Raw genomic sequence first — 26,184 nt, 5'->3', positions numbered from 1 at the left:
TTGGTGGGGTTCGTGTTGTTTATTCTTTAGTTTTCTATGTTCTGTCATGTGATTTTTAACCATGGCGTTGTCAGTTTATTTTCGATTTGAGAGTTTGACTGTTCCTTTGGTATATTTCGTTCCTCTTTTAATGAACTGCATTTTGGTAAAACACAAAAAATACGTGATTTAGAGGTCAATATGTTACTTTTCCGGACCGCATGAGATCGCCAAGAGTTTTTATTTGGGTTCTTGTTGCTCAGTCTTTAGTTTTTTATGTTGTGTTTTATGTACTATTATTGTGTGTCTGTTTGTAACTTATTTAGCTGTACTGTGCAAGTACGGACCAGGTGATAAATAAATAATTGATATAGTATATACTTTTAAGATTTAGGTCTGGCTATGAAGGTGTGTGCTTTCCCATTTTTGACAGCAAAATACATCTTCATAAATTATTTAAATAGGTTGTGCGGTTACAACCGGACACATGTTAATCCCATCAATATCATATTCATTCATATGATTTTTTTCAGTTATTGGCTAGAGATTATGAAAACACATGATTTAATAACGTTTTTTTAATATGAACATATTTATAGTACAGCATGAAATGCCCGTAAAATGTAACAAACATGTAGATCAACATTATAAATGATTCAAAAATGCATTCTCTCTTAACAAAACATTCAATACTTGTGAACCAGTTCTGGAAAATAATCCGATCAATTATAATAAAAAGGTATATAATTTGTGCAACTATCTTTTCAAAAAATCATCTGTGATTTTTACATAAAAGAACAAATAAAAGACAAAACATATACATGAACAAAAACTTCAACAAAAACAAAGACGATTGTACATAAATATTATTAAATGTTGATATGCTCAATAACTAAGCACACAGTCTGTTCACCATAATGTTTGCATGGTTATTAATTTTGGTAGCTATTTTATTAAAACCTAATTCCAGAATTTTATTAATAACGTCACTTTCTGTCTGTATCAGTTCTTTTTGTTTTAATTTCAGTAAAACCTGGTATCCCTGCTCTACAACATCATCTTTGTAGTTCTGTTGAATATTCATTAGATCAGTGTCAGACAATCCTAATTCTCTGGACAAACTACGGAATTTGTATCGTGGTCCAAGGTGTCGGGCTACTTTACTCATAAACTTTGTTGACAGCTCTTCTATAAAAAAAATATTTTGGTTTAAACACAGGTGTTTTGATTTTTCAGAGGATCAAACTGTACGTTTTTGTGTTTTTAAAGAGAAACATGTTCTTAAATTTGAACTAATCTCCATCATTATTCCTGTTGGTGTTTTAATATTATTTATTCTATCTATTTTAGGAGGATTTTATTCTATTTCATGGTTGTTTACACTTGTCAAGCATGTACCTAACATGTAAATCAGTTAAAATAAATGCGTGCTACTTTCATCACTGATGACTTTGGTCAATTACATTAAGATATTTATTGAATTGTATCTAAGAATACGATCGTAAAACAGGGGTCCTATTATCTAAATTATAACGCCCATTTTGTCTTCTGATCATCATTCGTGTGCATGCATGCAGCTTATCAACACTTCATGTTTTCTTTAAATGTCCTGTGCTAAGTCAGGAAAACGGCAGTTGTTATCTTATTGTTTTTTCTTCTTTGTAAGTTGCATTGTCGTTTTTGTTTTTGTTGCACTTTAGTTTTTCTCATGTTTCGTTGTTTTCCTGTTAAAGTTTATGTGTTTTTCTCGGTTTTAGTTTGCAACCCGGATTTTTTTTTCTCTGAATCGATTTATGACTTTAGAACAGCGGTTTACTGCTGTTGCCTTTATGTGGTACCATTAAATTTAAAATTATGTCGAATGTCTTATTCCATCAATGTTGTCTCGAAACCTAAAGCTACTGTATACATTATAACATTACTACCTTTGTTTTCCCATCCCCGAACTTTCTTGAGAGCACTCTCTTGACCACTTGCATGTGTTTCTAGAAAGTTATATGCTGAAACAGTACGCCTGGAAATGTTCTTATCTGACCAATTATATTTACAATCCCATGTTTGCACTTTGTCTATCACTCTGTTTTTATCTGGAACATTGAAAGACAGAAGAATCTTGTGTGGTTCTTGTCGTGATGTAAAGTCTGTTATACCAGAATCTAGAATATTGTTTTGTATTGATACTTTTGTAAAACTCACATCAGGATACGAATACCGTTTTGAAAGACTTAAATTTGAGTCTTGTTCAATATCACATATATTTTCATCAGATTCTGAATCATCAGCTTTTAATTCACTGAAAGGGTATGTAAAATGTCTCGTCCGTTTTCGTCTGAGCGGAAAGCGCCCACATGGTGGAATTAATGCTTTTGTTTCGTCATCTTCGTCATCTTCTGAGTCACGATGACTATTTCGTTCATCAAGTTTCTCATAAGTACATTGTTTTCCTCTCTCTTGGCTAGGACTATAGTTGCAAATCATATTGTCGTAAGAACCATATTGCCCATTCTCTGCCTGTACATCATGTCTACGCTGAGCTAGAAGAAAAAGGAGAAATACTAAAACTTTGGATCATCTGAAACCCTGAAGGATGCATTAATTACCTCGTGTCTACATTTGTTTTGTACATGCCCGTTTATTTATAGTCATTCTTAGGGATTTAATTTTCCTTTTCAAGAAAGATTTTTTTCCTCTATGGTAAAGGCCTAAAATTCTAGAATTATTTTTTTAATCGTCAATCGAAAGAAGATAACTGATTTGCAGGCTATTTGAGTTTCGAAAAAAGGGTTTAGTTAGCCAAATAAAGGTACATTAACATTTTTTCATGTCTTTTGAATTAATTTCGGACTATTTCCGCAATCGACAATTTTTGGGATTTCAAAAGACAGTTCTCTAGTAAATGTCTTCAAAAGCAAAAACGATTTTTTTTTTTTTTTTGCATAGACATTATGCAACACAAAGTTAAACTTAACAATTGCACGGGAAGTTCTTAAGTTGATTTATATATTTAAGGTAGCACAGTACAAATATTTGTTTACTTCCAATCACTAACCTTTAAAAGGCTGTAACTTTCCTATGAATGCATAAAAAATAATTAAAGAGGTATATATAGAAAGATAAAAGATTAACCTTTTGAATGAATTCATTATTTTTATTATGCAATCATTATGTAATTAGCGGCAAACTCTCGGTCAGTTCACTTGAATGAATATAGCTCTTTCATCTCTATAGCTATGAAAAATTGTTTAACGAAATCTTAATCAACACATCATGGGCTCCAAATTAAAAGGTGTCTCAAATTGTCCCTATGGTATTTCAATCTCTCATAAATCTTTAATTAGTGTGACCATCCTAACCACATAAAAGAAGATAATGTTTGATTAGATGTAAAATTTGTTCTACACATTCTATCTGAAATCTGAGACACCCTTTTGTAGATAATGGCCATAGGAACAACATATAATAAAATCAATTTTCTAGGAATACATATGAAGAAGATAATGTTAATTGAAAGTGGAAATTTGACGAAAAAATTTTGAGACACAGATTACATTATAATTAGTTACATAATTGTTGCATCATACTAACATTACATTTATTTGAAAGAGTAGTCGGTTGGCTATTCATAACTACCCCTTTTATAATTTTTCAAGCATTATTAAGAAAGTAACAGCATTTTAAAACTTGGGAGTTGGAGTTATAGAATCTTTGTATTGTGCTACCTTAATACCAATGGATTAAGAATATGTTGATAAAAGATAGTTGAGAAATTCAAGCGTATCGAGTTTGACAGATAAAACACGGAAATGCGGGACTGCCAGTAAAACGATTAACTGCCACAAAATACAACAGAATATAATTACTGTTTTTAAAACAAAGGTTTTCATACCCCAAGTAAAAGTTGTATTTGCCTAGTTGATACAATGACTGACACCTATATTATTTAATCTACTAGTATACGATATTTTTCTTCTAGAAACAGGACAAGTGAGAGCTGGCCATTCGATATGGACACTTCTGTTCTTTAACGCCTAATTGTACATTCTATTTATTTTGTTTTGTTTTGTTTTGTTGCATGATTGCTGTTTCACTTGTTCATTTAAAAGCGTTTATTATATATTTTTACAAAGAAACCAAAATTTTAGCAACTCAAAATTTTCATTGGATGTCGTTTTACACAATTCGTTTTCAATTTTGTTTGAGTTTTAATATTCGAGTATGTTGTATGTTAAATATTCTACTCCTTTCGTCCATTCTAATCTCGTCAATTACATATTCGTTTAATTTTATGTCGGTTCCATTAGAGTTTTATTTTTGAAATGTTTCTTCTTGCCAAACATCAAATATTACATACATCCATGAGCCAACCAATACAGTCATATTTGATTTGTGAAAACTTTTGATTTTGAATTGCTTTTAAGTGTTCACCTTTTTTAAATTTCCATCTATATCCAAATGCAACAACAGTTATAATTATAATAATTATTATCAATGCCAACACAATTCCTGCAATTGCACCTAGAAAATGAAAAAAGAATAAAATAAAATAAATTGTTATTTATTACATTCAATTCCTATTCTGCAAAATAGAAAAATGTAATTAATATTCTTGAAACTTTTGTATTTTTTTGCCTTTATATTCGTAAATATAATGCTAAATGTTAACAACAATGTTGCTTTTATATGTAGGTTTTATTTTCCCTTAATGTTTCCATATATTTAAACATTTGTTGCTTTTATATGTAGGTTTTATTTTCCCTTAATGTTTCCACATATTTAAATATTTAATAAATACCGTTCATTTTGACTTTTGACGTGATTAATGTTTTTTCTGGCATTCCCTTCTTTATTTTTATTCTACTTTGACGAAGACACAGTAGGCAAGTTTCATATGCATTTATCTTGTTTGTACAACTTTTTTCTTGTGAACATATAAATGATGATAGCTATTGTATATCTACTGACATAGTGGTACATTGTAATATGATGAAGAAAGTACTAACAAAAGAACAGGAATACCGCACTCCGAGGACAATTCAAAACTGAAAGTCGCTAATAAAATGGCAAAATGTGGTTATAGCTAGCTTAAACTTTCACCGGTATGACAGTTGCATAAACAGCATTAACATAAAACGCTTGACATCCAACATTGACTCACTGCATTCCATTACTTTTAAATAATTATATGACAGCCGTTAACTAATTAATTGAAAGTTGGCTAACCTAAAAGTTATCCCAAAATTTTAAGATAGATTCAATAGAAAAACATGAAAATATTACCATTCAAAAAGACTATATGACCTAGCTATCATTGTTTAAAGGCTACACATTGTCTCATTGGCACTAATATCACATCGTCTTATTTATATATACTAGTGATAATAATTATATTTATGGTTTGCAGTTATAGTACTTGTAAAAGCTTCTACTTGCATGGAAATATTACAAGTTACCATAAGTTCATATATTTTGAGACAGAAAATATGCAATGCAAACTAAAAAACAATGTTTAACGGTATTGTAGGTATACCTGATTGTAATCCATTAGAATGCGTATCTCCATCACTTTTATCTGAAAATCAAAATTATAATGAAATCATATAAAAAGATGATAACGTTCATGACGACATATAAATATATGTATATTTAAAGATGTATGCGTAAATTAAGTTTAACAAATAAGTATTATATTTACTAAAACTCGAAGTGACGAATATACCTGGTCAACAATAACAAAAAATGATCGCACCTGTACTTTTCGATAAATTTGTTATTACCAATTTGATCAGATTTTATAAAATTACAGGTACTGACTGTGCTTCAGTAATAATAACTTCTTCAGTCATGTTGACCAACCTCGAAGAACAAACCTGTTATTGTGTTTTAAATTTGATCTTTTGCAGTCAGTATTAAATAAAAATCATCTAATGAAACGAACGAATACATAGAAGACTGTTGATAAAGTTCGATCAGTCAAGTTTTGATGTCTAAAAACTACTTTGATTAGGAAGTGATATGATTTAAACTATAGGAATATTTTGATACTCTCACTTTATTGCGTAGAGCGTTTCTTTTTTTTAAGCGTTTTTGCGCTGTAAATATTTTACTGTTTTGATATATTTAGCCATTACATTTTTTTTTAAGTTGAAATATTCAATGGAAACATATCTTCTCTCGTTTCCGATTGGTGTTAAAAGATGATTTCTTATATTTTAATCCCAGTTTTATTCGCAATGGAAACTATTTTTTCCCAAAAGATTATAATATCCTCTGAATACTGTGAACTTACCAGTACTCCTAGGTTTGTCCTTTTTAGCATTAAACCTTAAAATAGATATTACAAATAAGTGACAATGGAACAATTTTGTTACACATTATAGGTAGGTTGACTTCTCTTGAACATAATCGGTTAAAAGGGCACATTGTCTTTTAGTTAGGTCATCATTGTATGGAGCGCAGATCTCCGAGAACGTTTGTAGAGCCATCACATCTGCTTTGAATTTGCCGAAATTAGAAGAAATCAAAAAGAGGCACTGAAAATTTTCAATTGCATTGCAAATGACAAAAAAAACAGAGACAAGCAATCGACAATACACAGAATAGTTGAGAATGAGAACTATAGCCTTCAATACAATCATGATCCGGAACAGTTAGTAGTGTTTGTCGTAATATACTTAAGAATTTAACATATAACAACAGTACTTCTACTAACTTACTGCAGTTCTCCACAGACTGTGTCCTCTTTTGAAGTACAAGACATGCGTTCAGACTTGTTTAACTCTGTACAGTTGGTACATAGTTTACATTTGTATGCGTGTACATCACTATAATACACTGGTTTGCACGGGCGACATGGTATACAGCTAGATGAACCATATGGTTGATCTACTACAATGTCAGATTCCTGTTGGCAACGAACAACAAAAATGGAAAAAGTGAGATAAAATTATTATGGTGTAATTGATCTGAGATCAAAATATGTCTTAAAATCATTGACCTTAATCACAGCAGAAAATTATACGAAAATGGAGATACAAGTTGAAATTGAGGGATACTGTACATTCGACTCATCATATTATGCACATTCAGTTATGCTGTTTAATATGTTGCAATTTACTAGAAGTCATTATTTGATATCCCTTTTTTTTTTTTAGTTTTTCATTTGTATGCTAACATGTTGATGGCATATATATAATACTAAAAAAAGTATACCATTGAAACTTCAGTATAACTTATGTTAATAACATAATGACAGTGTGAACCATAAACTTGACAAATACGCATTGTTATGTAATTGATACAGCATCAAATTCCATAAGTTCAGTTTATAAGTTTTCTTATTTTTCTAAATGATAGTTCTTGAATTTATTTGTTTTTTTATATTTATATTTTTTAGCTGTGTAATTTCAAGATGCTGAGGTACGTGTTGGTTGCGACTGAGGATTGTGCCAAACTTTCAGGAAGTATCATGCATAGAGTAATACCTAAACATTACAAATATAGAACTAAAAAACATAGTCAAACAAAGAACACTTCATGACACCTAAAATAAATCAATTAGTGAGACACACACAAACCATGTGCAGCTTTGCATGTAAACAATCTAGCAGATAACTATATACATGCAACACAATATATTTCAGACGAGAACAAAAATATGTAGCTCTGCAAACAACTTTATCAATTCATTACATAAACGAGTGTACAAGTGTAGAAAATATATGTTCCAACAATCAATTTAGAAACAGCGGAAAGGAAAAATTTTGAGCAGCATGCATCCCTTAAAAAGGTGCAGTACTCCCAAGTGTTCCTGAGAGGTATGCAGATCCTGCATAACGAGTGGCTCATGCTGAGGTTATCGTTGTGAGTCCGGTTATGAGTCTTTCTCGATTAAGTCGCAATTGAAGTAATATCGCACTCATAAAAATTACGCATGTACGCAAAACATTCGTTTTGTTTGAGCAGGTTTCCCCTTAGACACCAACTTTGATTAACTGCTCAGATTTTAAAAGTTTCTAGCTGAATGCATTTTTTTTAATTTCTAACAGGAATACATTTAGTACCGCCATAATATCCCTAGATAACACTAAAACCTGTGCACCACTGATTAAAAGATTCTGATTGAAATGAATTGTTTTTATCAGATTGATCAATTTCGAATGTTGTATGAATTTATAGAGTTTGTAATGTGGATTGCCCCAGAAAATCACATGACCCTTTACTTTGTTAGAAAATATGGACTAAATGTTTACTGTAATGATTGATATATGAAGCAGGTTTGCATTAACGTCAACTTGAGATTTGGTTACTGAATTCATCCCTCAAGATCTTTACTTGAATTGTATGTTTCCGTCTAAGTTCCTTTATCATATACTAGTATTACAGAGTCCTTTTCATTCAATAACTACAGAGAACACAAATAAACTTTTATTACGAGACATTTTTCTTACTCATTTTGTTAAAGATGCCGAATCATTGTGGCATTATGTCCCACACTGGTGATGAAGAGGATAAGTAAGTATTTATTATAACTACTAACGTATTGATAAAAACTATCAAATGAATTGAAAAACAGGAGTAAGTGTGCCCGGCTGTATTGGGGATATGCATATATTTGTTAGGTAGTAAGTTTCCCGACCATGTATATTAATTCATTTTACAAGTCATTGAAAAGATATTTATATTGTTAACACTATCCAAATGTATAGCTAAACTATATTTTACCTTTATATTTTTAATGTGGAATATTTATTTGTAAGTTTATTGATAGCTTACAACAAACACAATTTTAAGAAAATCTGAGACTACGCGTGCCACAACTTTGCGGGTTGTTTACAGAGAATTGGTATTCATAAAACAATATAATCCTGTATGGTACAAGACTTCTATAGAAACGAATTAGTTTTCTCTATCTATTTGATTTACAAGAAGCATTATAGTTAGAAAGACAATATTGAAACGAAGAGAAACATATGTGGATTGAATCATTACCTTTTTGGTTCATTTAAATGTTTTCCGATCTGATAAATAATAATCAATAAATTAGATTAGATTGTTTCGAATTTTTCAAATGACAATAAAAAGAAGAACAATTGCAATAATTACACTAATCTTATCTGTGTGTGCATAAGTCAGACATGTATTAATTAACTTATATGTATACTATATGGTATTATATTAAATTTTATGTTAAAAAAAGGGTAATAAGCAATATAAATTTGGATATGGAATAGTTTTTATGCAATTCATATTTTTTTCATTTGCTTGTTATGTCTGATAGGACACTTTTTTCTGGTATATTTTAGCTCACAGCTATTCAATAGTGTTCAATTCTACAATAATGCACAAAGATGAATGCCTTTTCACATTAATTAATTGTCATTATTTACTCACGTTTTTTTTTTAATTTCATTCACCGTTGCAATTTTCATGGCAAATTTAATATCTCCACAGGGGACAAACTAAATTATGTATAGATAGGTTATACATTTTTTATAGTTTATTTGTAGGAATTTGCTATATCTAGATTTGTTCTGGTGAATTTTAAGCATATACATTACCTCTAGTGTTATTTTCCCGAAGCCAACAGGACATTTATCACATGGGATACACTCGTTAAGTTGCTTATGATAGGAAACATTATCCAAAGGATCACAGAGCAATATCATGGAAGTAACTGTGGAAAAAGTTGTTAAACACAAAACACAAACTATCTGGATAATTAGCATTTTACCGATGCATATCTGAAAATATAAAAGAGGAATTACAAGTTAATTACAATTTTCAATGTTTAAAAATATCTAGATCAAAATATTGTTCTGTTAATCTGTTATTTTGCAATGCATTTGTTAAATGACAAAAAGAATAGGTTCAACACTTCACTTACCTCGATAGAAATGAAATGTATTTTGTTCTAAGTGCCATAACTCATCATCACTGATGTATTATTTCCTACAAAAATGATAATCACACTTTATATTTCTTTGTCCGTCCAAAACGCTTCGTTGAATTAACTTTCATCAATAATGCTCAAAACCAAAACTAATTAAAGGCCAGGTGCCCGTAAGAATGAAAAACAGTGACGCGCTTTTTTACCAAAATGCGTCTAAAAAAGCTAAATTTATCTGAGGGGAGCTCTGCCTGATAGAATCGTAACCTTCGTAGTTCCTTAATTATTAACTGAAAATTTATGAACTGTATGTTATTAACCAAGTCAAACTATTCTCAGCAAATGATACATTTAGGGACCAGCAATGATATCAATCCACTGCTGTTAAAAAAAACGCTTTATAATTTGTATGTGTTCGAAAAGACTTTCTTGATTTACCAAACATTCAAAAGTTTAACCTTTTAACGTATAATAAAGAAATTCTTGTGTCAGAATATTATAAATTTTGTTACATTTAGTCTGTATCTAAACAACTAATTTAATCAAGAAGAGACCTGGAAAATAGAGGTACAAATTAGAATTATGATATAGAGTTATCCCTCTTTGTTCTTATATCTTCTTCCCTATTGCATTATAAATCTTTTAATAATTAGTTATATGGCTATAAATGTTTGCGTGCGTGTGGATGTGTATATCAATTATATGTTCATAATAATACATTTCCTTTAACAAAACTTTGATTTTTTTCGAAAAACTACGGATTTTCCAAGGAATATATTACCTCAGCAGTATTTGGCACCACTTTTGGGAATTTATGGTCCTCAATGCTCTTCAACTTTGTACTCGTTGTCTTTATAACTATTTTGATCTGAGCGTAACCGATGAGTCTTACGGTATGTAAACGAAACGCAGGTATGGCATATTAAATTATAATCCTGGTCTCTTTGATAACTATATAAACATTATCTGTTTTTATTTATTGCGTATTGTAATTTACAGCGATTTAAGATAAAAAAAAAACACAAAGAAAATATATCATACTGAACTAAATACCAAGGATACAACCGAAAGTAGGAGATCTGCTTTGTATCTGAATAATTGACTTTACAATGACGCTTACGTAGATGGACGAACTCATACTAGAATGTATGACAAACGCGATATTTTCAACAATCCAATTGTTAATTTCCCATTCAAATGTTGGTTTATATGAAACATGAACAATCAGGAGCCTGTAATTCAGTGGTTGTCGTTTGTTTATGTGTTACATATTTGTTTTTCGTTCATTTTTTTACATAAATAAGGCCGTTAGTTTTCTCGTTTGAATTGTTGTACATTGCCTATCGGGGCCTTTTTTAGCTGACTATGCGGTATGGGCTTTGCTCATTGTTGAAGGCTGTACGGTGACCTATAGTTGTTAATGTTTGTGTAATTTTGGTCTTTTGTGGATAGTTGTCTCATTGGCAATCATACCACATCTTCTTTTTTATAATTATTAAAATTAATTCCCTAATGTCATAGTCCTTTACTTTAGAGGAAACGTCAATGTAACTAGTTATCAGTTTTTAATTTAAAATATAGAACTCAGTGAAAGTGCTACTCTCTAGGGTGTTACCATAACCACCTGACCAAACACATTTTATTGTCGATTGAAGTTGAAATTTGCTTCATAATGAAAGATATAAAAGGAGTAAATAGACTAATTGATATATAAAAAGGTACATATTGATGATAACCAAAATACATGACACGGTTGGCTACTTGGTGTCTCACTACTCACCCGTACAATATTGAAGTTCCCCCACCCCCACCCCCGTGATGTTAACATTCAAATGTGATTATACCTGTATAGAGGGATAAACCTTCTTTAGAGGGATAAAATTATCCCTCTACAGAGGGGTATTTGTGTTTACACTGGATTTAAAGCAAATTAGGGCAGAATGGCATTGTCTAATTATATTGGCTATAATCTCTAGCAGTATGTGCATCAACATATGCACTTTACTAAAAATTGGGATAACCCGTTTTCTGCTAAAGTGACAAAACTTAAAATCTATTGTATACCTATCTGAACACCTGATCAACATCAAAAGAAATAGTTGACCTTTAAAAATCATGTTAAATCTAACAATAGAAATTCTGTTCAGTGAGGCATAAGTGAGTAGAATTTACCTGATCATCACAGCTTTCAATCGTGGTGGACAATATATTTTATATTTAGTCAGATAAGCAGCAAACTGGGCATGTGCATATTAATCTAAGTACATCAATTGGTGCATCAACTGTTGCAGGTTACTGCCATAATAAGTAGAGAATGCCATTCTGGCCTGTTTTGATTTAAATCCAGTCTAAACAAAAATACCCCTCTATAGAGGGATAATTTTATCCCTCTATAGAAGGTTTATCCCTCTATACAGGTATAATCACCATAGAGAGGGTTTGTTCCCAACCTGTTTAAACAAAATGAAATAAAAGAAATACTTCACAAAGCACATGTGTATAACATGCGCATCCTATAAATTATTTTTTTATTCGCTAGTTACTGGTAACAATACTTTATAGAATTGAAATCAACACACTTTCGCATGTTCAGCACTTGTGTGACTATATCTAAAATTAGAAAAGGGGAATTCTAATCCTATTACTTGTATGAATGAATGAACCCGTAATGGCTTTATAAAATCCGATACGTACCTGATTATCTAATTCTTGTTATTTTTACATTAACATTATTGATCACACTCATCAAAACAAAACAATGTTTAAAGGATCTTAAAAACAATACAGTGCGGTCAAAAAATTATTAACTGTAAAACAAGTATAAACCAGGTATTACGTCATAAAATTAGTTCACGAGAAGTCTTCACATGCCAAAAATGTCATTCTAAAAATCTGACAATAAAAACATCATGTAAACGTGTATACTTAATTCTAGATTATGTATGTAATCATATTTTCCATTTCTTACCGTTCGGTTCATGCAGCAACAAGCTATATAATATAATTGGAATGAAAGAGAGATTATTCGACTTACCGGCAACAATGGAGGAAACTGGAAATAACCTTTTCTAAAAATAACTTATTATAGGATTGACTTGACATACAGGCCGGGCTGCTTAACTTCTCTAAATATCCGCACAAAAATGTTAAATCTGCAAATTTAAAAAAGCAAATTTTTGTTCTATTCCTTCGAATTAATAATTTTGCCATTATATACATTCATTAGATTGTCAACATAATGAAACTCTGAAACCGCACAATATAATTTGATGAAAATGTGTGATGACATATTATAAATATCAAATGTGCATTTCGACAGGATATTATGAATAATGTAGTTGATTTTGTCTGGTATATTTGTTTTTTATTCATTTTTTATCATAAATTACCGCAAGATTAGTTTACCGATGTTCAAATATAATCAATAGATTTAGACAGCAATCAAGAAATTATTAAAATAGAAACGTAGATAATCTGATATCTCGGAGCAATATCCAATGCGTTGATAAGTTCTTCGCATCCAGCTATTCATGCGTTCCCTGCCATGCAGATACATACATGTATCCATATGTAGTATAAGTTGTTTTTCTATGCATAAATTAACGTTATATATAAATGTAATGGGGGTGTGGTGTGGAAAGGAGGTTAATCAATTTGATCACAGACACTTGTCTCTGAAAAAGACTGGCTGTAACTATCTTTAATATAACGCAAGGTTACTAACTCGCATATTTAACAAATGACACTTGGTCGTGATTCCATTATATATTTATAGATTACGTTTTTATATCCTACATATACACTTTCATTAATATTATCATAAACATGAATGCATTGTGATTTCTTGATGTTTATTTTCACTTTGTAATCCTTATTAGCTTTTTGTTTGTACGTCAATGACGAGTCTTTAGTGAGATACGCTTTAGTAGAGAACTGGCGTATTTTTTTTTTATTTTTTAAATCTGGATAAATTCAACTGATGTAGGGGTTTTTACCCAGAGGATATCACCAGCCTAGTAGTACTTCTATGTCGACAAACCTAATCACTTCAATGGTCTAAATTTTAAATGAAATTTAAACAAAAAAAAACTTAGAATTAGCCGTGTATTGGAAAATCTTTCATTATTTGATTGGTTCAATGTCGTACTTTATTTTTAGGGTTTTACTAGTTTCATTCGAGTATCAATAATAAGTCATTTTTTGGCAAGACGCGCATCTGGCTGACATAAATTTTTTTTGGCTTTTGATTTTGCCATTTGATTCGGGACTATCCTTTTTGATTTTTTACTCTGAGTTCAATATTTACCTAACAATAAAAAGATAAAAAGAAAAGCAAAAAAAAAAAAAAAAAAAAAAAACGTAGTTTGTCCATCTTTAATGAAATTGAGAATGAAAATGGGGAATGTATCAAAGAGACAACAACCCGACCATAGAAAAAACAAAAACAGAAGGTCAACAACAGGTCTTCAATGTAACGAGAAATTCTTTCACCCGGAGACGTCCTTCAGCTGGCCCCTCAACAAATATATACTAGTTTAGTGTTAATGAACGCCATACTAATTTCCAGAGTGTACACAAGAAACTAAAATTAAAATAATACAAGACTATTAAAGACCAAAAATTTTTTTTTGTCATTATAAAGTAGTACAGGTCACAACGTTTGCATACATTACCTTAATCATATCCCAATTAATCGATGTGAACAATATTAAACTGAGATATGATAGCCAATTAAACAGCTTTATACAACAAATCGAATGACATAGATGTTAACAGATATAGGTCAACGATCAAGTATGATATATACATACAACGATATTTAGTCAAATAAAGTATAATTAAACAAAGCAGTTCAAGTATTTCCTGAACGATACAAAACGCAAGTACTTAACATTGTCCTTTTTAAACTTTCATCGCGCAGAGTACTAACAAACCTACTTTTAAAGAGATCATTTTCCTGAACTATAAATTTATCAAGTTGAACTTGGCTATTTTATTTGTTAAAAAAAATAATGTTTTAGACAATTTATGATATTGAAATTAAAAATAGATAAAATGTACTAGATATTCAATTTGTTGTATCTTTAGAAATGTAAAAATTGCGGTGACACTACATTTATCTGGATCACCCGGCTCTGTTTTTGAAACTCTGGAGGCCCTGTTTAAAAAAAAAACTAAGTGTATTGTGACGTCTCAAAATTATAGGAGACGTTTAATAGTCAATTATGCCTGAAGTCACCATAAAGCAGAATATATTTTTTACTTTCTATAGACAACAGAACGCAAACAGTATTTGATCATGCTATAGGTAGGAAACAAAACAGTGACCAGAATATAAATTATAATCAGAAAATATCAGCAGCTGAAAGTTGGGTTAAGCCAGATGTGGAACAACATATACTATGCATAAATTTTTTATATTTTTTTAATATCATTGTCGGTTTTGCGCGTTCATCTTCTGGTGAAATTTAATTCAGAACGCATGCAATTTATTCACTTTAGCTCTTATTCGTCTTGCTTGTACTAACAGAGATCAGTTCCTGATCTTCAGAGCGGTAAACATATGAAAATGTAGGTAAATAAGATAGATATTACCAACCAGGTTCTTGGTTTTTGACATACACATTAAAAGTAGTTGGGTTTAACTATTTCCAGTCGATGAGTGGATTAATAAACGTTATATTGATGATACATTCAGTTACCATCAATATTCTCTTACACGTTGTGTTTACACAATGACAAAAATTAATAAAATTAAAAAAAAACCTTAATGATTCCATTTTCAGTTTAATTTCGAAAAATATCAGCAGCGTCTCTTCCCTTTTCTAAAAATACTTTATAAGAAGATACCAAGACTAAAGCCGTGTTCACACCACACGCCGTGTAGAGTAAACATGTTTACAATTAGTTTAGTGTAGTGTACACTGGTTTCACATTACATTTGTTCACATCTATACACCTTGTTTAGCTACCTGTACATAAGATGTGTTCCCACTTGTAAACTATATGTCATTTAAATGTTCATTACGTAGAACTAAATTCAAAATTTTGGAAAATTTTTCTAGCGGTAAGGGAACAACCATTTGACTTCAAAAGGGGGTGGGGGATGGGAATTGTAATATTCCGATCCCCAATTTGATTAAAAAAAATGGTCCTACAGATAATAAAAAAAATTATTCTGAATCAATAGTTTCCCCATACATTATAGTGTTAAATATTGAAAAAAAAGTATTTGATCACCAGCATCGAAAAAAGGGAATACAAAAACGTACGCGCGAAAAAAAATCTGACTCAGATAAAAACAAATAACCCTCCTCCTTTTTTTAAGTTAAGTGGTTGCTACTTTATAAAAGCCATTTTTATAATTTGCAGTAGTTTGAATATACTAGAGATGTCTCGATAACGCATTAGAAAACGTTAGCTGCAACAGCGTGCTTACAGTCGGAAAAAAGGATTGAGATATTAGGGATCACTACATTTTTATCTTTTCTGTTCGTTTCAAATGGTATTTCTTCTCCAAGGAGTATTTGGTAAAGGAATAGGGTAACGTTTTGGTAATTTATTTTACGTGTTATTTAACGGATCTGAGATACTAGACAAACATATCATTTACCTCACACTTTTTTTAGTCATGCATTTATGCGTGAATCGGTTTTTGAGTAAAGACCAGTGGCGAATATTTCTGTGTACGTCAAGTCGATTCGGGAAGACCTTTTCAAATGAATTAGGCAGCAACAATTTTTTACTTCATTTTTTGTAGAGGGGGAGGGGGCGTGAGCTATTGATTTTTTTCAGGACAAATTTTGGTGACAAGTCGAAATCAATTTTAGCATTATATATAGTGGCAGCTGAGGGTGAAACAAACAATTATTTTTTTCAGGGCCAAAAATTGGAAACATTTTTTGTTTCCAAAAGAAAATCCATAGCTCATCACCACCACCCCCTTGCCTTTATGTTTTACACTCAACTATAATAGCCCCCCCCCCCCCAAAAAAAAAAAAATCAATTGGTTGCTGCCTTTTGGGTTCGGCAATGATGCTGCTTTGAGTCTTGATTACGTTAATTTTTTTTAACAAAAAAAATCTGTAAAATTGAGACAACTAATAATTATCAAAAATATCAATTTTACTCAACAATAGTTTCATCCTTAAATATATACACGATACAACTAATGTCCTAAATGCCTAGTTTTATGTACACTTAACCTACACAAGGCCTACATTGACTATCGACTGTGTGTAGGTAAAACATGATTTAAAACATTGAGTTTTATAAATGGGAACGCAATTGTGTTTAGTTTACGTGTGAGTTACACTAACACAACACCGAATTTATGTCAATGTGAACACGGCCTAAGATGACAAAACCGTGTCAATTTCACAAACAACACACGATGGACTTTAAGTATAGATTGATCATTCTAGGTACTGACGTTGTCAATCCACTTAAATAAAGTGTAATGATATTCTTCTAGTTGTCTTTGTAAATTAATACAATGACTGTTTAGTCTGTTTTTGGCAATATCCATTTGACGTGAAATTATACTTATACATCACGTCTTGGTGTAACTGTTCTATAGTATTTTTTTGTATTCTTGTATTTCGTTTTTGTCAATATGCTTTGTTTACTTTTTCTTATTTTTGTTGACATATTTGCTTGTTTTATAGTGATTAGTATAATAACACAATGTTGACTACTGTATCACTTGTTTGAAATTTTTACCTGTTATGTATATTAACATGATAGATATCAGGATTTGTTTATTTTGACCCAAACGTGACTTTGTCTTCAAAAGACTCAATTGTAGCGCTCGAATCAAAACTTTAAAAAAGCCAAATACAGCTTAGGTAACCTATTCCCGAGGAAGAAAAGCCTTAGCATTTAAAAAAAAAAGTTTTGTAAACAGTTCATTTTTAATTATGAACATATCAATGATAATTTGTCTGTTTGTTTTGTTTATACATCATTGACAAGATAATGAAATTGTATGCGACTGTCAAACAAGTGAAAAGTTTAGGTAACTATAAAAACCAGGTTAAATCCACTATTTCAAACATTTGAAAATCTCTGTAAATCAGAAGTATGACAGTTGTTATTCATTCTTTTGATCTGCTTGTGCTTATGATTTTGCCATTTGCTTAAGGACTTCCCGTTTACAATTTTCTTTTGAGTTTAGTATTTTCGTTATATTATTTTTTATTTTCATGTTTTATCTATTGCTTTGGAGAGCTTTATTTTGAATTTTGTTTTAGATTTATTTGATTTGCAGAGATCTATAGAATTTTGTAGAATTATAGGATACATAGAATGAATAATTCAGCGAGCTCTTGACTTTTGTCGGCTATTCTCTCGTTATTCCCATTTTAAAAACTTATATTTACTAATGAAAATGTGTTTGTAACGTGAAAATCCATAACCATTCATATACTGATATGTGAATACAATATTTAAAACACCCTTTGAGTACAAACATTATTTGTAATAATAAGTACATCTGTATTGCCATATATATCATCTGACATTAAAAGGGGCTTTATTGATACCAATGCACCTGTATAACTTTTATCACGATAAGTATCAAAAATAATCACCGGCTTTTATTGGTCTATTTAAATGCTTTGTACAGCAATACATGTATATAGTTTAATAGGAAGTAGATATAATGTAATCACGTGATGTACTTGATACATCTCTTCCTATTTCGTAAATAAGCGGAAAGTTCAATTGAAAAGTATTTCAAGTTGTGATTTTTTTAATACGCTTATTCGCGTTGAAGCACATTCGAATGACGGTCGTGGTGCAAACATAGTCGACAACATGCTCAGGTCAGCACATTTAACAGATTAACATTTTAATTTTAAAACAAATTACTTATGAAAATATAATGATATACAATTAAAAAAACACATATATACAAAATTTTAAAATACAGTACGACAGATTATTAGTGATTAAGCAAAAATTAAACAACAATACTATGAAATAAGTACTCGTAGGTGAACATCATTTGTAATAAGCGTTCATCAGTTTTAGAAATATAATATTTGGTTCCATGCTTCTAATCTTTAGATAAATATATAATTGTAGATATTAAAATTTAAAATTCGCAGACTACATTTCACACCAAATAATAACTGTTCTTTAAAATATATATACATGTTTTTCGTTTTACTGAGGAAGTACAAATATCAGCAGTATTACATATGAAATTATTTGATTGATGCTATTTAAACGTTCAGTTACTAACATTTCATGAATTTATAGGACGTATAAATTTATAATAAATTTAAAAGATGAAGGCTCTGCAAGGTATATCTCAGAGTACAACATTTGTGCTCGAAACACTGAATCAAGATATTTAATTGGTTGATTTCTAAGTCGTACTCCAAAGTTTTGAGCACAAGGCTTGGATGACAGACGGTTAATTGGAGCTGCCAAGATAAATGTGATTATGTTTGAAAAGCCATTTGCATTAAATAAACATTCATATTTGTGTTTTGCAGCATAGTTCATGTTGTTGTTATAATTCTTTGTCTCGGAATATCTATTGCTGAATTATGTTTGCCTGACGACAATGTGTATTACCACAAACAGTTAGAGACGTGCGAGAAATGTGACAGTTGTCTGCGTGGAGCAGGAAAAGACACAGTTAATGTAAGTCACTTAATAATAGTTGTTGATATCGTAAATAATTATTTTTGAAGTAATTATGACTTAACATTCATATTTCTGATCAAATAGATTAAAATTAGATTACGGAAGAAACCTTTATACAGGTATTGTTAATAGTTTCGCAATGCTACACATAATTGTCCTATGTTCAGTTCTACACTTCATTTTCCGTAAATAAGTGTCTTTCAAAAAAGTCTGCTCCTTATTTTCTTAGCATTGCTTCCCATGGAAATATTTTGAACTTTTAAAACACACAGAATAAACCGGACCGATATGCAGGCAAACCTTTTTTTTATTTATTTTTGACAATGGACGGGAAAGGGTGTAACATCTTGTTGAAAGTTTATTTCAATAACCCCTATAACAATGCACAGTGTTCTAGGCTCGTGATATATACGGGAGATTTGTCTTTACCATCGCTACGGGGGAAATTAAGAAAAGTATATATTTTGAGACATTTTGTAATTACAATAGATATTATATTTCAAAAGGATACACTAATTTCCAAAATTTGAATGAAATAAATTAGAAAATACAGCACCATTTTTGTTTTAATCTTAAATGATTTGCAGATATATTATATTTTAATATACTATATGCGCCAAATTTTTAATTGATTATTATATGATGATATTATCGAAGCACTGATATTAACCTCATTTATGAAAAAAATCTAAAAAAAAAATTAAAAAAAAATTGAACTCCGCTTAAAATTCGAAAAGGAAAATCCCTAACCAAATGGCAAAATCAAAAGCTCAAACACAACCATTGTCTGAATAGCTCTACAGTATTAGAACCTCACATGCTTGTATATGTATATATATTTCTGTTTACAAAGGTCAATAAGAAAATAAGATGGGATGAAAATCATGGAGCATTGACGTGTACACCTTGTGTTCTATGTTTGAATGGATACTACAACAATCGAAGAGCATTCCACTGCCAACCATGCAAGAACTGCTCACAAGAGAATCGGTACGAGTTGTTGTCATGCACAAAAAGAAGAGACGCTGTTTGTGGTGACGTCATTATGTGAGTTAAAATAATATATGTTAGGTAAACCATGATCATGTACTTTTGTACTTTTGATATACCTTCAGATTTTGGCATCGGTAGTTTACCGTTGTTCAAATAACAAAAGAGTAATATTTGCATTTTCCAAAATTAGAGTCACACACAGGAGGGCATAGAACACAAATACAATATCTTATAAAATATTTGCAAAGATATATCATATCAACATTTGTAGATTATTAAAAACAATTTAGACACTAGACAGCCGGAAAAAAGAACAACGCATTATGAAAAAATCAATATCATTTTTATTATATTCGCATTGATCCAACGACACTAGGCAAGGGTAATTTAACTTTCAAATGAACAGAAGGCATACGTTGTTAATGCCATATGGAGAAATCTCTCCAGATAAGTAAAATATATTTAAAAAATACATAATTATGCAGTATACTGCAAATTCTGAAATTATTTAATACAATACAGTATATAACGCTTAGAATGGATTACGAATAAGAGCAGTACAAGTTACAACTGTAACCCGGAATTTGGAAGTTACTGGACATTTTTTTTTCGGCACATCTGATTGATATAATACACTACCTGTAATATTTCAGGCCTTATTTCAATTTCAATAACATGGCTGTTTTCAATTCCTGATTATCAAAGCAATACTAATTCAGTATATTTTGGTTGCCTTTATAAATTGAATTAGATAAATTTTCCTCCTATTTAATGATAAAACTTGAATGTGTTATTAACTGAATGAACGTAAAAGACTGATATGTTATCACTCCCACACTAGGAAGTTAAACTTCGTGTCTGGTCATTGACATTTAAATATGTGTACACTTCAGGAAGTTTTTAACTTTGAATACTATTTTTTGCATTTTTTTTTATGAATGGTGACTAAGCAGAACGAAATAGCTTGCAAGAATAAAGTATTACGTTCATATTTCATTTTCCTTGTTGATTTCACAATAAAATGCAATTTGTGAAAGAATGTTTTTCTTTGAAATCAGTTTAATTATCATCGTAGATAATTGGTTACTCCAAAGTTCGGAACATTCTCTACAAAATAGTTTTAGATACCGGGGATGCTTCGAAAGACTAATTTTAAGGACTAGGTTTATAGTTCATGAAATGTTATTTGTTAAGTCGATAATTACTTGATGTAAACAATAATTATAAGTATATATATGTGTGTTATTTTCGTTTTGTTTTTGGTGGGGGGGGGGGGGGGGGGGGGGGGCGGGGGCGATGGTCTGTTTTGTTCTGGTCATGGTTGATTCTATCAATATTTGTAATATTTTGTTATTGTAAAATTAATCCGATTATCCCAAAATCGCAAAAAAAACCAGACGTACTTTTTTTATGTTACGCCACATAGATATCTTGAATATTGGATAAATATTGTTGCCGTCAATTAAATGCAATTTTTATATTTTAAAAGTTACCAGACGAAAATCGGAACAATATTTCTAAGGGACGACATAAAAAGATCAATGAAGGATAAAAAAAACTTAATTCAAATAGTTTGGGGGTGGAGGGTTAAACTGCTACACGATTTGGATATCCGACATTGATTTTTCACATGTATCCATATAGGTCAATAAATTATTCCCAAATTAAGTTAAGAGGGGGGTAGGGGGGTCAGTAAAAAGCTATGTGAATTAAGTGTTTTATCCTTCATTGAATTTTTGATGTCGTCCCTAAATAAACACAAGATACAGATATGTTGGTGCATAGGAAAAAAAATGAAAAATCGATGAATTATTAACGTATCTTAGAAAGAAGGTGTAATTAGTTTCTTGGTGCATGAAGCTGTCCTTGTATAACCATGTGAACATTAAACTAAAAAATACAAATTGAAACCAATAAATAATGTGTTGTGAATATGTTTGACAGAACGGAAGTACCTGTTACATACAGCACAAGAGAATCCATTCCTTCAGGTACAAATAATTCAGATAATTTATATATTGTCAGACTTACATGTATAGATAGTTGTTTTGTATGTTGATGTATTAACGTTTGAAAAAAAACCGAGAATCTAATTATTTGGAAATCTGCTTTGGTATCTTACGAAATATACATGTGTGATAAATGCGTAGTTAAAACATGTCAAGTTTACATATTTTTTTTTGTATCTCAGGGATATGTACAAGGAATTTGAGAAAACAATATTCTGTCGTCAGGCGGGGCGTATTTATGTCAGTTCATACTTTTCTGAAAATTTAATATCTGTTGCAGGAAACTTGGTGCTCATTTTTTTTTTATCTTTTAAGGCAAAATTAAATGCTTAAGTATTCTTTGTATTTTATATATCGAAGAAACTATTCCATCATATAAGAATTATTATCTGAAAAGAATAGATGTATTCGTGTAATGGCCCGGCCGGCTATTACTAAAGAAACAATTAACATGTAAACGAAATGCATCCAGATAAATTTTAATAAGGCCATTTCACAATATCAAACACTAATTATCAGGAGTACATCTAAATCTGAAATAAAGGTGGAATGCATCATGGGAAATTGGCAGTGCAAATACAACAACTACATTAGCTAATCAATTGTATGGAATATGACAGAGATACCTTTTACATTTAAATTAATGATGACAATAAAACAAGCGCGATTTAGGTGTCAAACACTGAGTTATCGTCTGATTTTTTCTTGTAATTTCTTTCAGAGCCTTCGTATTTGGTTGCATGGGTGGTTGGTGCCGTTGGTTCTGTCGTTGTAGTTTTTGCAATCATTGTATGTTTGCTATTCCTACAAAAAAAGTTGAAGCAGTCTGAGAGTAAGTGTTCTAATAAATTATTCATATAAGAATTTTTCTATAAACATGTAATTTTTGATGCTGCTTTAATGTTATAATTGACATATGGACATTTTACAATAAATATAATTTTAAGTTAGTGTAAAATCATAAATTATTGCGTGCATGCATTATTGCAGGTTTGAAACAACAAAAATGCGAGAGTTATTATTGAAAATTTAAAAAATCTGCATACAAATAAATGTCTCAGATATCTGAATGTACGTTCTTATCACTGAGATTATCACCCAATCGCATTAATCCTAAATCCAAAACAAAACTGACAACGCCATGGCCAAAAACGAAAAAAGACAAACAGACAAACAATATTACATATGTCTCAACACAGAAAACAAAAGAACAAACAACACGAACCCCACCAAAAACTAGGGGTGATCTCCGGCGCTCCAGAAGGGTAGGCAAATCCTGCTCCACATGTAGCACCTGTCGTGAAGCTTAATGCCAAAATATATTTAATATCAATTTAGATCTTAAAGATTTTTGTAGTAAGGTAGCATGTTAGGGTTTCTCAGATTTTAGAGGGAATGTGGTTCTATGTCCAATTTTCAAATAACAAATATGTTACAGTGGTATACATTTTTCTTTTTTTTTCCAGAAAACTTTGCAATGAACAACCATTCAGAATCTGCACAGAAGTAAGTTATTGTCAAACTAGACAAAAATGTTTGAATTTTAATATATCTTGGATATATAAAAAATGAAAAATAAAAAAATCATAAAACGTCGATTGTATGAGTATGTATTATTTCTTATGATAAATGTTTGACATAAGATCCAGGGTGTAATAAAACGGTAATACTTTAAAAACAAATCATATCACCTACTTACAAAAATGTAATTATTGTTACCTGAAAAATGCCTCGAAAAAACGGAATAACCATATGATTATTATACATCCCAATTTATGTATGTGAACCAAACAAGTAAATACATACAATTCACTGAAAGAAATTTTGATATTCGTCCTTTTATAACTATTTTGTAAAAGTAATCATTGCTTTTAATTAAATTATTCTACCTTATGGTATAGGGTACCTTAAGTTGTTACCGTATTTCATAATCTTGATAATAAATATTCTACCTTATGGTTTAGGATACTTTTGGTTGTTATTTATAATAAATATTCTACCTTATGATATTGGGTTCCTTTGGTTGATCTTGATAATAAATATTCTACCTTATGGTATAGGGTACCTTTGGTTGTTCTTGATAATAAATCAAATTCCAGTGGTCAAAAATGGTTTGAAAGAAATGGAAGCTTCAGTTCAAACCGGGAAAGAACGAATACTCTGTCCACCACTGTTGACAACAGCAGAAACAGTGTTTGTGACTGTGAAACAACACCAAAAGTGATTGTTACCAGCGTTAACGATACAAATGTACACCAAGATCGAGAAACCACTGTCCATCTTAATCATGGAGAAACACTTTTTCATCAACAACACGCAGAGACAACAGTTAAGAAAAACAACATTATTTGCTGTGCTACTACATTTGATCCGTCCATTGAGGATGTCAGCAAAAGCTCTTACATCTGTGATAGTTTGGATTCCTCATCAGAAACATTATTGAAAGAAAGGTCTTCAAATCATAAAAATACAGCTCTGTCAAAAATTGAATCACATGATGTTAAAATATCTGATTGTAGACCTTTGAATAACTTTTCTCATTTAAAAAATAGTAATGTGAACTATTCGTATATTTCCAAATGTGAAAGTAATTCTACTACAGTTTAAGATGGTACCTAATACTACAGGGAAATAAATCTGAAAATCAGCTTAAAGTTTTATTCACGTTTTATTGTTAAGGAAATATAAAGCTTCTCAATTATAAAAATTAGTGTCAAACTGCTATATATCCAATGCAATTTTCCGAAAAAGATATTGGTTCAAATTGTTTTTGAAATTTTATATTTTTATGAAAATTAAACGAGCCAAAACATGTTATTCAAGGTGTTGGGTACCACCTTAAGACAGGGTATTATTAACATTTGTTCTTACAAGCTATTATGAACTTGAAGATATCTTATGTACCAGGGTTACAATTTAATTTTCATATATTAATTCTAACATTTTCCCAGTCATTTCACATGTTTCATAATAATATTCTAATGTTGAAATATGCATGTATTATGCCTTGTATTTTTATTATTTCTAAATAAACAAACCTACAAAATCAAACTAGGCTTTGATTAACAACATTTTCATACTTTTGTTCATTTTGGCGAAAGATTATTGTAAACAATATGTTTACTAAATTTCAAATTTAACAAAAAATCGATTCTCGTTACTCTGTCTTTTCTGTACAAGGTATTTCTTTTCATTCCGTGTTTTTTTTTTGTATTTTCTTTCATTAATGGCAGTGACATTGTCTGGTCTTCAATTCATGATTTGCGACTAACCATTCTCTGCTTAAGGTTCAGTTTGCCTAAGGGAACATTTTAATTTCTTAATAATGTGTAAGTGTATCAACGGATAATATAAGATGAGGGGAAAGTATGTAAATACATGATCCTATATGTCGATACTACAAAAAGTATCTTCTCAAGAAAACCGCTTCTAGTCATTTGTCTAGATCTCGTACTTATATTTTCTAGATTCAATATTGGCAATAAAAAACCTTGATAGTAAGAATATTACGAATTACAAACAGAACATCAATCCTTAACAGTGAAACGATATGATTCTAAACACCAAAATGAAGTTCCAATTAAAACAAGTTTCGCCCAAACAATTGTACATATTTCTATCAAAAACTAGTCACTTTTCCCATGTCCATATGTTCTTCAG

The 26,184-nt window shown here is 30.6% G+C and overlaps 2 protein-coding genes across 2 annotated transcripts; one reads left to right on the top strand and one right to left on the bottom strand.

Moving 5' to 3' along the window:
• Positions 1–561: 561 nt before the first annotated feature.
• Positions 562–9,715, bottom strand: LOC134696676 (uncharacterized). Its single transcript, XM_063558597.1, has 8 exons — positions 9,537–9,715; positions 8,968–8,996; positions 6,693–6,880; positions 6,266–6,300; positions 5,507–5,548; positions 4,405–4,494; positions 1,905–2,513; positions 562–1,167 (listed from the first exon to the last, which is right to left on the bottom strand). The coding sequence occupies exons 3-8, from the start codon at positions 6,734–6,736 to the stop codon at positions 872–874; spliced, it is 1,116 nt and encodes a 371-aa protein (XP_063414667.1). The 5' UTR covers positions 6,737–6,880; positions 8,968–8,996; positions 9,537–9,715; the 3' UTR covers positions 562–871.
• LOC134697644 (uncharacterized) lies at positions 8,441–25,707 on the top strand. The gene is made up of 7 exons (XM_063559927.1): positions 8,441–8,490; positions 19,369–19,519; positions 20,376–20,569; positions 22,460–22,506; positions 23,246–23,356; positions 23,991–24,030; positions 24,585–25,707. The coding sequence occupies exons 1-7, from the start codon at positions 8,441–8,443 to the stop codon at positions 25,129–25,131; spliced, it is 1,140 nt and encodes a 379-aa protein (XP_063415997.1). The 3' UTR covers positions 25,132–25,707.
• Positions 25,708–26,184: the final 477 nt, after the last annotated feature.

Source organism: Mytilus trossulus, chromosome 14, assembly GCF_036588685.1.
Source record: "Mytilus trossulus isolate FHL-02 chromosome 14, PNRI_Mtr1.1.1.hap1, whole genome shotgun sequence".
In the NCBI taxonomy this organism is placed as follows: Eukaryota; Metazoa; Mollusca; class Bivalvia; order Mytilida; family Mytilidae; genus Mytilus; species Mytilus trossulus.
Note: the sequence above shows the minus strand (reverse complement) of the source record. Positions and strands in the feature narration are given on the sequence as shown.